Source organism: Oncorhynchus mykiss, chromosome 20 (assembly GCF_057628025.1).
Source record: "Oncorhynchus mykiss isolate SJ-2025 chromosome 20, ASM5762802v1, whole genome shotgun sequence".
Lineage (NCBI taxonomy): Eukaryota > Metazoa > Chordata > Actinopteri > Salmoniformes > Salmonidae > Oncorhynchus > Oncorhynchus mykiss.
In genome coordinates this window covers 43,839,130-43,853,350 of record NC_143041.1, presented here as the reverse complement: position 1 = coordinate 43,853,350, position 14,221 = coordinate 43,839,130, and the positions used below count along the sequence as shown (strand labels likewise).

At 43.5% G+C, this 14,221-nt stretch overlaps 1 protein-coding gene across 4 annotated transcripts in view; it reads right to left on the bottom strand.

Moving 5' to 3' along the window:
* The window catches only part of LOC110499546 (histone acetyltransferase KAT6B), a 106,225-nt gene that overhangs the window by 48,415 nt on the left and 43,589 nt on the right, over positions 1 to 14,221 (bottom strand). For all 4 annotated transcript variants that reach the window (XM_090213109.1, XM_090213110.1, XM_036956330.2 and 1 more), the window contains exons 6-7: positions 7,645 to 7,783; positions 6,297 to 7,411 (exon numbers count right to left, since the gene is read on the bottom strand). In XM_090213109.1, coding sequence (XP_090069235.1) covers positions 6,297 to 7,411; positions 7,645 to 7,783 — 1,254 coding nt within the window. The remainder of the gene's footprint in view (positions 1 to 6,296; positions 7,412 to 7,644; positions 7,784 to 14,221) is intronic.

Here is a 14,221-nt window from a genome sequence, read left to right as displayed (position 1 = left end):
GATGAAACAGCAATTCTGTTGAAAACCTAAGCAAGCAGATTTAGCAAAAATTAACAAAAAACACTTACAATTATGTATTATACACCAACAAAACAGAATGTGTTACAATAAGTGGAAATTATACATGAACAAATCAATAATTACAGAGATTAGTTTGAGACTTAAGTATGAGTTATAAATTATGTAGATGGCTTTCAAATGTAAACACTATTGCTTCTATACCAGAGTTGTGGACTCCAGTCACATGACTTGGAAATCGAGTCTGACTCGAGTCACACATTTTATGACTTGAGACGCGACAGAAAATAAAATAACTTGAGACTTGGAGCCTCAAGACTCAACTTCGACATGAAACTTGAAATTAAATCGGGCCAGGTTTTGTAACATTTTTTCACTTATTTTGTGGATCTCCATGCAGCCAGAGACAGTAGCGGCAGCGTCACCCTTGCAAAAAAAAAAAAAAACGAAACAGATTGGCTACTGAAAACGCAGTCTGGTCCACTGATTGGACCAGCAAACTGTCACTCAACACAGGTCGGATGAGCGAGCAGAGATTGCTGATTTGCTGTCCAGCTATGGGATCGGGTGCAGCGTAAAAACATCACATTGTAGGGAGAGAGGATTGACATTATAAATAAATATGCAGCTCCCCAAAAAATTGGTGATCAAGAATATGAACTATTACTTTGCTCACTAGCAATGGGGCATCAAACAACAATTACTAACATTTACTAGCCTTCTGGTCTTTTGGCATGTTAAAAATCCTTGAAATGTATAATTTATTTATGAAGCTTGTATTTTTATTTTCTTGTTTAAATGATTATTATTTTTCGTGGTGAAGAGGCGTCATAGGCGCGTTTCTCCAAACTCCCGCCATTGGTGCAACTTTGTTCTTTGGTTGAAATGTTTGCTGGTGCTTTTGCACTTTTAAAGGCCACGTGGGGGAAATCTATAGTTTATCTAATAATTGCTAGTGTTTCATCACCGTAGGTTTGATTATTTTACGTTTAATACCATACATTTTCATTGACAATTTCTTACGCTCTGGGTGGGCGTGATGTTCATTGTTTGTTGAGGTAGAAGTTCTGTTCATTCAACAAAAAGTTTCCCGTGTTCGTATTTCCCATGTTTTGTCCGTGTGTTTGTGTCGTCTGTCATTCTGGTCGTGTGTAACGGAAGCGGTAACGCCTCAGTGGGCATAGGACTACGCTAAACGGGCTGACTACACCGCTCGCGCACGCAAAATACATTTAGAAATCTGTGTTATTCAATTATTGCACCCAAACTGCTCGCGCGCGGCAACAAGCGTCTGCGTTGTCAAGGGATTTATATTTATATAAAAAAATAAAATAAATAAATAAATAAAAAAAAATTAAAAAAAAATAGAAATCAGTTCTATTTCGGACGCAGATCGCGTTGCAAGTCCTGCCTCTCCCATCTCCTCATTGGTTTATAGAAGCAGGTACCCACGTGCCATCTCCTCATTGGTTATACCCACGTGGGTGACTGAAAGACTAACGAGGGCAGTGGCGGTAATGCACCTAATTCATGAAAAGTTGCCAATCGCAATATAAAGTCAAGAGAAGAAAAAGCCTGGAAGGAATGTGTGGATTAATTGGCGGAGTAGAGAACCTTGTGCATTTCAGGTAAAATAACAACTCAATGTTTATATCCCAGGACAAACTAGCTAGCAACAGCAAGGTAGCTAAATAGGACAAATTAGCTAGCAAGTGCAAGCTAACAAGCTAAATTGCCATAAATGTTTAATGCTTTTCGACCTGTTCCCAAATTAATATAATTGGTTCAGTTTGTTTTGATATTTTAACCTGCGTGTCGTGATCGTGCTTGGTGTGGGGGGGGGGGACAAAATTAATTTATGCACGGTGGCACACGCGCTCAGTCGGTTTGGGTTCCGTGTAAGTGCCCTGTGCTCCACGCGTTGGAGTCAGTATGTTGAATAAGATTAAATGTTTGTTCCATGTATGAATGGTGATGAAATATCATTAATAATCATTAAGTCTGATCAAGAAGAATGTAAAATTGGTTTTGTAATTGCCAATTGGGTAACTGTATTGTCCTGGGAAGGGCCAAGTGCTTACATGTACCTGTTGAGCTCCTGTCAGACTCCTTTTGGTTCCTCAAGGGGAACTAGGCAGTACAGTTTGGCCCTCCACCTGTGTCCGTTCAGTTATGACAGGTTAAACCTGATACAGAGGCTATTTCTTTTGGGCTATTGCCCATGTATATTTGGTAAATCTACTTGTGTATTTTATTTTATTTATTTCACCTTTATTTAACCAGGTAGGCCAGTTGAGAACAAGTTCTCATTTACAACTGCGACCTGGCCAAGATAAAGCAAAGCAGTTCGACACAAACAACAACAACAGAGTTACACATGGAATAGACAAACATACAGTCAATAATACAATAGAAAGAGTCTATATACAGTGTGTGCAAATGAGGTAGGATAAGGGAGGTTAGGCAATAAATAGGCCATGGTGGCGAGGTAATTACAATACAGCAATTAAACACTGGAATGGTAGATGTGCAGAAGATGAACGTGCAAGTAGAGATACTGGGGTGCAAAGGAGCAAAATAAATAACAGTATGGTGATGAGGTAGTTGGATGGGCTATTTACAGATGGGCTATGTACAGGTGCAGTGATCTGTGAGCTGCTCTGACAGCTGGTGCTTAAAGCTAGTGAGGGAGATGTGAATCTCAAGCTTCAGAGATTTTTGCTGATGCATATGTTATTTTGCATATGTTGATGCTATTGCACTTTCATCATTGGATCAACAAGGCCTGTAACTAAATCTACATTGAGCACATCAACCTGCCTTGCCTTCTGCTGATTTCAGGCCCTTAAAGGGATACTATGGGATTTTCGCAATGGGCATGCTAGTAGCTACCCATTGACTTACAGTCATTGTGCTAACGCTAATTAGCATTGGCTCGCGAAACTACCACCATCTTCCTTTATACAGGACAGAGGCATAAATATAGTATTCCCTTACTCATCTGACTCTGGGAAAGTAGATAAAGGGCCTCGTTGCCAAAATTCAGAAGCATGCCTTTAAGACTCTTACAAGTTGGGCCTCCTGAGTGGCGCAGCGGTTTAAGGAGTCACTACAGACCCAGGTTCGTTCCCAGGCTGTGTCACAACTGGCCGTGATCGGGAGTCCCATAGGGTGGCGCACAATTGGCCCAGCGTCATCCGGGTTAGGGGAGGGATTGGCCAAGGGGGCTTTACTTGGCTCATCGTTTTCTAGCGTCTCCTTGTGGCGGGCCGGGCGCCTGCAGGCTGACCTCGGTCGTCAGTTGAATGATCATTTGCTCCGACACATTGGTGCGGCTGGCTTCCGGGTTAAGCGGGTGGGTGTTAAGAAGCGCGGTTTGGTGTGTCATGTTTCGGAGGACCCAAGACCCAACCTTCGCCTCCTGAGCCGTTGGGGAGTTACAGTGATGAGACAATATCAAAATGAGGTAAAAATAACCCCAAAAATGTTATAAAAATACTGTTACAAGGTCCCTATCATCAAAATGTGTTGTAGACAAAATAATGAAAAGGGCCGTCTGGTAGCTTCAATACATAGACAAAGATTTGTAGTTGAACCAGTCATTGCATGTGTAGATGCTTTTTTTTTTTTACTTTACTTGAGACTCAACTTTCCTCGACCTAAGGCAGTATGAGGGTTTAGGTCGAGGACAGAGGAAGCAGTATGAGGGTTTAGGGTTTAGGTCAAGGACAGAGGAAGCAGTATGAGGGTTTAGGGTTTAGGTCGAGGACAGAGGAAGCAGTATGAGGGTTTAGGGTTTAGGTCGAGGACAGAGGAGGCAGTATGAGGGTTTAGGGTTTAGATCAAGGACAGGAGGACAGAGGAGGCAGTATGAGGGTTTAGGGTTTAGGTTGAGGACAGAGGAAGCAGTATGAGGGTTTAGGGTTTAGGTCGAGGACAGAGGAAGCAGTATGAGGGTTTAGGGTTTAGGTCAAGGACAGAGGAAGCAGTATGAGGGTTTAGGGTTTAGGTCGAGGACAGAGGAAGCAGTTTGAGGGTTTAGGTCGAGGACATGAGGACAGAGGAGGCAGTATGAGGGTTTAGGGTTTAGGTCGAGGACAGAGGAAGCAGTTTGAGGGTTTAGGGTTTAGGTCATGCACTAATATGATGACCTACTATAACAAAGAAGCCGGCGACAGAGAGATGGAACTGAAGCCGCGTTGCTAGACTATTATTCAGCCATTAAAGTAAAAAAACACGCAATTAAACAGGTTAAACAAATTGAAATTAATGAATTAAAAGTAGGTTGTAAAAAGAAAAGATTAGTAGTAGAAACAGGAGGACAGTAGTAGAAACAGGAGGACAGAGGAAGCAGTATGAGGGTTTAGGGTTTAGGTCGAGGACAGAGGAAGCAGTATGAGGGTTTAGGGTTTAGGTCGAGGAAAGAGGGAGCAGTATGAGGGTCAGTATGAGGGTTTAGGGTTTAGGTCGAGGACAGAGGAGGCAGTATGAGGGTTTAGGGTTTAGGTCAAGGACAGGAGGACAGAGAAAGCAGTATGAGGGTTTAGGGTTTAGGTCGAGGACAGAGGAGGCAGTATGAGGGTTTAGGTCAAGAACAGGAGGACAGAGGAAGCAGTATGAGGGTTTAGGGTTTAGGTCGAGGACAGAGGAGGCAGTATGAGGGTTTAGGGTTTAGGTCGAGGACAGGAGGACAGAGGAAGCAGTATGAGGGTTTAGGTCAAGGACAGGAGGACAGAGGAGGCAGTATGAGGGTTTAGGTCAAGGACAGAGGAAGCAGTATGAGGGTTTAGGGTTTAGGTCGAGGACAGAGGAAGCAGTATGAGGGTTTAGGGTTTAGGTCGAGGACAGAGGAAGCAGTATGAGGGTTTAGGGTTTAGGTCGAGGACATGAGGACAGAGGAGGCAGTATGAGGGTTTAGGTCAAGGACAGGAGGACAGAGGAGGCAGTATGAGGGTTTAGGGTTTAGGTCGAGGACAGGAGGACAGAGGAAGCAGTTTGAGGGTTTAGGGTTTAGGTCGAGGACAGAGGAAGCAGTATGAGGGTTTAGGGGTTAGGTCGAGGACAGAGGACTGAGGGAGCAGTATTAGGGTTTAGGGTTTAGGTTGAGGACAGAGGAAGCAGTATGAGGGTTTAGGGTTTAGGGTTTAGGTCGAGGACAGAGGAGGCAGTATGAGGGTTTAGGTCGAGGACAGAGGAAGCAGTATGAGGGTTTAGGGTTTAGGTCAAGGACAGACGAAGCAGTATGAGGGTTTAGGGTTTAGGTCGAGGACAGAGGAAGCAGTATGAGGGTTTAGGGTTTAGGTCGAGGACAGAGGACTGAGGGAGCAGTATGAGGGTTTAGGGTTTAGGTTGAGGACAGAGGAAGCAGTATGAGGGTTTAGGGTTTAGGGTTTAGGTCGAGGACAGAGGAGGCAGTATGAGGGTTTAGGTCGAGGACAGAGGAAGCAGTATGAGGGTTTAGGGTTTAGGTCAAGGACAGAGGAAGCAGTATGAGGGTTTAGGGTTTAGGTCGAGGACAGAGGAAGCAGTATGAGGGTTTAGGGTTTAGGTCGAGGACAGAGGAGGCAGTATGAGGGTTTAGGGTTTAGATCAAGGACAGGAGGACAGAGGAGGCAGTATGAGGGTTTAGGGTTTAGGTTGAGGACAGAGGAAGCAGTATGAGGGTTTAGGGTTTAGGTCGAGGACAGAGGAAGCAGTATGAGGGTTTAGGGTTTAGGTCAAGGACAGAGGAAGCAGTATGAGGGTTTAGGGTTTAGGTCGAGGACAGAGGAAGCAGTTTGAGGGTTTAGGGTTTAGGTCGAGGACATGAGGACAGAGGAGGCAGTATGAGGGTTTAGGGTTTAGGTCGAGGACAGAGGAAGCAGTTTGAGGGTTTAGGGTTTAGGTCATGCACTAATATGATGACCTACTATAACAAAGAAGCCGGCGACAGAGAGATGGAACTGAAGCCGCGTTGCTAGACTATTATTCAGCCATTAAAGTAAAAAAACACGCAATTAAACAGGTTAAACAAATTGAAATTAATGAATTAAAAGTAGGTTGTAAAAAGAAAAGATTAGTAGTAGAAACTTGTTAAAATGTTATTTAATAAATTAGGTAAAGCCACAATGTGCTTGTTCACTCTTCAAAATAAAACATTAGCTAGCTCACACAGTAGTATACATTTGTATAAATAGCCAGGCAATTTGTGACAAGCCTTAGGGTTAAAAAAATAAATAAAAATAAAGATGGCAGTAGACGCAGGTAGTTTCGGTCAGAGCGTTCAAGCCTTTTCTTACCATGATGGTGCTCTGTCTTAATTCTTCCTTCGTCTGTCATGTCTCCCTTTCCTGGTGTTTCCTGGGTTCCCTGCTGAGGGTTCATTTCCTGGGGTCCCTTCTGAGGGGTCATTCTACATCTTAGCCTGCCTAGCATTCTGTGCTTTTTAAAAAAGGGGTTACGTCTGAAATGACTGACCAACTTAAAGGGGCGCCCCCTTGGCCGGCCGTGCCCAGGATGGGAAGAGGCGTTAGGAGATGGATGGGACAACAAAAGCAACCGATTCTTTATTCTCTCTTTCTTTCCAAGGTGCTGCTGGGAAGGATGGGGAATGAGAGGACACGTTTTGGATGCCTTATGGTGCCTGCGCTTAGGTGGTGCATAGCAAGGCAGTCCCTTTTCCCGAGACTGTCCCTGAGTGGTATAGATATGGGAGAGTCCGTCAAAGAGTCCCTTAAGCTGGTTGTGATCAGACAAAATAGTAAGGGAGGGGACGCTATACTGGCTGGAAGAACTCTGGGGGGAGTTAGCAGAGGTGGAGAATACCTGGGAAATGGTGGAGCCCTGTCCAGGCAACGTGGGTGTGGGAGAGAGGGGGAGTGTACAGGGAGATAGGGTGGTGGTGGTTAGCTTTGCAGCCATGCCAACAACAACTGACGGAGATGGACTTAGTTTCCATAGTTCTGGCGGAGGGACAGGCTTTTTCCTAGCAGGACAACAAGACTGTGACCCTTTCGAGGCTGAGGGGTCTAAGATCTCGCCGGCTCGCGACGACCTACGACCGACAGGCGAGGGTGTAAAGAATTTGGAAAGCCCGTCGATAAGCCCTTTGGTTTTCTTGTTAACGGTGAGTATAGCTGCTGGGGTGGAGGAGGAGGACGAGGAGGACGAGGTGGGCGTGAGGGGGGGAGTGGTGGAGAGGGTGGAGGAGGAGGTGGTGAATTGGGGAGGAGGGGTGACAGCGTCACCTGCCCAACAGGGGTCAGCTATAGCAACAGCCAATCTGTCTGTGGCGTTCTTCACAGATGCTGCATGACCAGATGAAGGTGTGGAACAGACGGTAAGCTTTTGACCCCTACCAGGTGACCCCCTTCCTCCCCGGGCTAGCACGGAGCCGGCACCACTGCTTACAGACCTAGACACCAAAATAACATAGGGTTAGGATACTAATAAAAGCTATATGGAGAAACAAAGCTAAACTTTATGAGAATGTAAGTACTAACAACATAACTCAATAACAACATATTACGATATTATTGATTTCCTCGAGCCAATAAGGTTGTTTACAGACACTCTGAAAAATCATTTTTTGGTACAACAAAGTAAAAAAAAGATATATACTCTAATAGATCATAATGATAAACTTACATTCTTTGTTTGAGCTTATTTCTGGGCCTCCCGATTGGCTTTGCATATCGACGTTTGATCTGATCGGCTTTCATATGCAGAAATGTCTTTCCATTTTCCTTGGGCCTGCAGACCTGACAGACCCGACAGACCCAAGTACCTGGACACACACACACACACACACACACACACACACACACAGAGGGAGGGAGGGAGAAACAGAGTCAGAGACAAAATCTGTTATGAGGCTTCATCAATTCACAGGACACATTCATTTGAAACATTTCCTTTTAATGCCGACAGAGGGGGGGGGGAGAGAGACACTCCTACTCACTTCTTACAACGAACGGAGAGAGAGAGAGAGAGAGAAAGACACTCCTACTCTCTTCTTACAACGAACGGAGAAAGAGAGAGATAAACACTCCTACTCACTTCTTACAACGAACGGAGAAAGAGAGAGAGATAAACACTCCTACTCTCTTCTTACAACGAACGGAGAGAGAGAGGAAGAGAGAAACTCCTACTCACTTCTTACAACGAATGGAGAGAGAGAGAAAGAGAGAAACACCCCTACTCACTTTCTACAATGAACAGAGAAAGAGGGAGAGAGAAACACTCCTACTCACGTCCTACAACGAATGGAGAGAGAGAGGAAGAGAGAAACTCCTACTCACTTCCTACAACGAATGGAGAGAGGGAGGAAGAGAGAAACTCCTACTCACTTCCTACAACGAATGGAGAGAGAAGAAGAGAGAAACTCCTACTCACTTCCTACAACGAATGGAGAGAGAGGGGAAGAGAGAAACTCCTACTCACTTCTTACAACGAATGGAGAGAGAGGAAGAGAGAAACTCCTACTCACTTCCTACAACGAACGGAGAAAGAGAGGGAGAGAGAAAGACTCCTACTCACTTCTTACAACGAATGGAGAGAGAGGAAGAGAGAAACTCCTACTCACTTCCTACAACGAACGGAGAAAGAGAGGGAGAGAGAAAGACTCCTACTCACTTCTTACAACGAATGGAGAGAGAGGAAGAGAGAAACTCCTACTCACTTCCAACAACGAATGGAGAGAGAGGAAGAGAGTAACTCCTACTCACTTCTTACAACGAATGGAGAGAGAGGAAGAGAGAAACTCCTACTCACTTCCTATAACGAACAGAGAAAGAGAGGAAGAGAGAAACTCCTACTCACTTCCTACAACGAATGGAGAGAGAGGAAGAGAGAAACTCCTACTCACTTCCTACAACGAACAGAGAAAGAGAGGAAGAGAGAAACTCCTACTCACTTCTTAAAACGAACGGAGAAAGAGAGGGAGAGAGAAAGACTCCTACTCACTTCCTACAACGAATGGAGAGAGAGGAAGAGAGAAACTCTCCTCACAACCAACTACATTCAATTAAATCAACACAAGGCAGGGAAATCCATAGGAAATAAACCTCCACCCAAACAGACTTCTAGTCTGCGTCCCAACTGGCAACTCCCTCTACAGTGCAACACTTTGACCGGTGGAGAGAATAGGCTAGCATTTGGGACACTGCCCATGTCAGCATGTTTTTGAGCAAAGCGATTCGACTGTGAGAATATTAGTCTGTCTGCCAAGCGTCCTACACTTCAGTACATGTTCAATCATTCCACCATAGCTGTAGGGCCTGTACTGTAATCTACAGATAATACATCACCCCTGGGACTGGGGAATCATTTGATATGTATGCTAACTCCTAATAAGCCATGTCTGCTTCACTACGATGAGACAAAGAAAGAGACAAAGATATAGATATATATATATATATATATATATATATATATATATATATATATATATATATATGAGACAGAGAGAGGTTATGATCAGATGAGTTCCTGCATTTTTCAGCATGTTCTTAAAAAAAATATAGATTTATAGTTAAACTTTTTGATGTCAGGGAATATATAGAGGATGCTACCCTCTACAACATAACCTTCACACCAAATCAAAACTCAAAACCTACAAACTGATTTTGGACGGAATTACAGAATCACCTGAATTGCTTACAACTACCAAAGATTTTTATTCCAACGCTATACAGCAAATGCCCTGGAAAACAACAGAAACCTGAAAACACCATCCAACCTGGAACTACGTAAGTTTAGTCTGAAGCTATATTTTATTTCCAAAAGCCAAGAAGAAAAACGCATTACATTACTTTATAATGACCGAATGCTAAATGAAGGCTGCTAAGCTTGATACAACTTCAATTAGCACTGACGTGTCAAGTGAGAGGTGTCAAATCCCTTTAGCCCAACAATGGCAGGAGAGTCGCACAGTCTACTCCAACCAAATGGAGAGGCCTTAGAAGCTGCCTCTCGCTGTTCAGAGGTAATTAAAATACAGTACCCTGTGTATGTAAAGAATGATAAGGCAAGAAAATATCACAAAATGAAGCTCCTTATGGAAAATCAAGAGACACTTTTTGCTGACTAGTATAAAAATGGGAACATCAGCAACCTCATCTTTCATACAAACCATCCCCTGGCATGGCACAGTGCTATATTAGCACATTACCCCTTTAACTTCTTTGGGACTGGGGGGCAGTATTTAGTAGCTTGGATGAAAAAGGTGCCCAGAGGAAACTGCCTGCTACTCAGGCCCAGTTGCTAATATATGCATATTAGTAGTATAGAAAACACTCTGAAGTTTCTAAAACTGTTTGAATGATGTCTGTGAGTATAACAGAACGCATATGGCAGGCAAAAACCTGAGAAAAAAATCCAACCAGGAAGTGGGAAATCTGAGGTTTGTAGTTTTTCAACTCATTGCCTATCAAATATACAGTGTCTATTGGGTCATATTGCACTTCCTAAGGCTTCCACTAGATGTCAACAGTCTTTAGAACCTTGATTGATGCTTCTACTGTGAAGGAGGGGGGAATGGGAGCTGAATGAGGTCTGCCAGTGTGCCATGAGCTGACCACGCGCGCTCACATGAGAGTTAGCTGCGTTCCATTGCATTTCTACAGACAAAGGAATTCTCCGGTTGAAACATTATTGAAGATTTATGATAAAAACATCCTAAAGATTGATTCTATACATCGTTTGACATGTTTCTACGGACTGTAACGGAACTTTTTGACTTTACGTCTGCTCGCATCTAATGAATTTGGATTACTGGGCTAAACGCGCGAAAAAAGGAGGAATTTGAACATAAATGGACATTATCGAACAAATCAAACATTTATTGTGGAACTGGGATTCCTGGGAGTGCATTCTGATGAAGATCAAAGGTAAGTGAATATTTATAATGCTATTTCTGACTTTGTTGAATCCACAATGTAAAGCTTTTTTGAAATCTGACACAGCGGTTGCATTAAGGAGAAGTGGATCTAAAATTCCATGCATAACACTTGTATCTTTTAGCAATGCTTATTATGACTATTTCTGTAAATTGATGTGGCTCTCTGCAAAATCACCGGATGTTTTGGAACTACTGAACGTAACGCGCCAATGTAAACTGAGATTTTTGGATATAAATATGAACTGTATCGAACAAAACATACATGTATTGTGTAACAAAGTCCTATGAGTGTCATCTGATGAAGATCATCAAAGTTTAGTCATTGATTTTATCTCCATTTCTGCTTTTTGTGACTCCTCTCTTTGGCTGGAAAAATGGCTGTGTTTTTCTGTGACTAGGTACTGACCTAACATAATCCTTTAGTGTGCTTTAGTTGTAAAGCCTTTTTGAAATCGGACACTGTGGCTGGAATTACAACAAGTTTATCTTTAAAATGGTGTGAAATACTTGTATGTTTGAGGAATCTTAATTAAGGGTTTTCTGTTGTTTTGAATTTGGCGCCCTGCACTTTCACTGGCTGTTGTTGAGGTGGGACGCTATCTTCCCGAAAATCCCAGAGGTTAAGAGAGGGGGTGTTAACTTCTCTAGGATAGGGGGCAGCATTTGGAATTTTGGATGAAAAGCATGCCCAAATTCAACTACCTGCGACTCATCCCCAGAAGATAAGATATGCATATTATTAGTAGATTTGGATAGAAAAAACTCTGAAGTTTCTAAAACTGTTTGAACCATGTCTGTGAGTATAACATAACTTATGTAGCAGGCAAAACCCTGAGGACAAACCATTCAGATGTTTTTTTGAGGATACTCTTTTCAATGCGTTTTCATTGGGAATCCAGATTTCTAAGGGACTTGCTTGCAGTTCCTACCGCTTCCACTGGATGTCACCAGTCTTTAGAAATTGGTTGAGGTTTTTCCTTTGTGTAATGAAGAAGTAGCCCTGTTTGAAACGATGGTCACTTCATGTGTACTGTTTGAGAGGCACGTGACTAGAAAGCTAGAGTCAGTTTGTTTTCTTCCTGTATTGAACACAGATCATCCCGTCTTCAATTTTATTGATTATTTACTTTAAAAAATGCCTAAAGTTGTATTACAAAAGTAGTTTGAAATGTTTTGGCAAAGTTTACAGGTAACTTTTGAGATATTTTGTAGTCACGTTGCGCAAGTTGGAACCGGTGTTTTTATGGATCAACATTTTGGATATATATGGACGGAATTAATCGAACAAAAGGACCATTTGTGATGTTCATGGGACATATTGGAGTGCCAACAGAAGAAGCTCGTCAAAGGTAAGGCATGATTTATATTTTTATTTCTGCGTTTTGTGTCACGCCTGCAGGGTTGAAAAATGTTCTCTCTTTTGTTTACGGAGGTGCTATCCTCAGATAATAGCATCGTTTGCTTTTGCCGAAAAGCCTTTTTGAAGTCTGACATGTTGGATGGATTCCCAACACGTGTAGCTTTAATTTGGTATCTTACATGTGTGATTTCATGAAAGTTAGATTTTTATACGAATTTATTTGAATTTGGCGCTCTGCATTTTCTCTGGCTTTTGGCCAAGTGGGACGCTACCGTCCCACATATACCAGAGAGGTTAACGAGGGGTGGAAACTCATATACTAGACAACGAGGATTCTGAGTCCACTAATACAAATCTCTATAAGTCTGGAACAGTAATAGTACAGGGCAAACCCAAACAGTTTCAGCTGGACTTTCACCTAATCAAAGAATTATAGTCCAGCAGGAGAAGCTCTCCCTTGAGAAAGATACCCCCACCCCAGATCTCTTCATTATATAACCCCACAGATGAGCAACCCCAAGCGGAAAGTCAACCTCCCACCACGGAGTACTACCCCCTCATTGAAATGAAGGATACATTTACCCAGCTGGAGGTAAGGCAGGTGGAGCTGGAACAGCAGGTGATTACTCTGCAGTCAGCACAGACCCAGACAACAGTCCAGCACAACAACACCCCCTTAACCAGACCCGGAGAGAGACATATCTGCACTCTGGAATGTGGTGAGACAACTTCAACAATATAAAAAGTAAGAGCAGGAGAAGAACAGAGCACTAGAGGAGAGGATCAGACTGCTGGAGGAGATGTTGAGGGGGATGGCGTGACAGAGAACAACCCACTAGAGAGGTGGCCACCCCCGCAGAGAAGCCAGCTCAAATGGGAAATATATAGAAGAAAAAAACACTTTTTCCCAAACACAGTGTGTCTAAACTCTGGTGTCCAAACACCCAGACCTTCTGTCTGAGGACCAACTAGGGTCACCCAGTCACATAATAATACACACAGGCACCAACGACCTGAGAATACAGCAGGAAAGGGTGGCCACAGCACTGAAGTGAGTGATTGAAAAAGCTTCTTCTACTTTTCCCAATGCACAAGTGGTTATGTCCACCCTGCTACCACGAAAAAGACTTCCACCCTACTACCATACAGTGGGTACCCACCCAAGTCAACCATCCCCACCCCCCATTTAGGCCACCTCAGATCAGACGTATGCTCCTCCTGCCCACCCCATGCACCCCACCCCCGCAAAGAGGGCCTCAACATGGAAGTCACACAAACGCCCAGGCCGTGAGCAGGCAAAAAGGCCCAACCCCCACTCTTACACTAGTCCAAGCCAATGGAATGTACCAGATGCTCAGCAGGCTCTGCTCACACTTACTGGCCTGAGGCCAAACCACAAGACCAACAACATTGGACACTTTATGGAATACAAAGCCTTCTAGAATATTCAAGACCTGAGGTCATCTGCCTTCGGCCTAAAGAGCAGGAACCTGGACTTCAAAGAAATTGGAAATACAGACATTGTCATCCTACAAGAAACATGATATAGAGGAGATGGACCCACTGGTTGCCCTCTAGGTTACAGAGAGCTGGTAGTCCCATCCACCACACTACCAGGTGGGTGGTATAGAGGAGATGGATCCACTGGTTGTCCTCTAGGTTACAGAGAGCTGGTAGTCCCATCCACCAAACTACCAGGTGTGAAACAGGGAAGGGACTCAGGGGGCATGCTAATTTGGTATAGAGCAGACCTAACTCTCTCCATTAAATGAATCAAAACAGGAACATTTGGCTGGAATTTCAAAAGGAAATTATCTTAACAGAGAAGAAAAATGTCCTCCTGTGTGCTACCTATATCCCTCCACTAGAATTCCCATACTTTAATGAAGAAAGCTTATCTATCCTGGAGGGGGAAATCAATCATTTCCAGAACCAGGGACATGTACTAGTCTGTGGTGACCTAA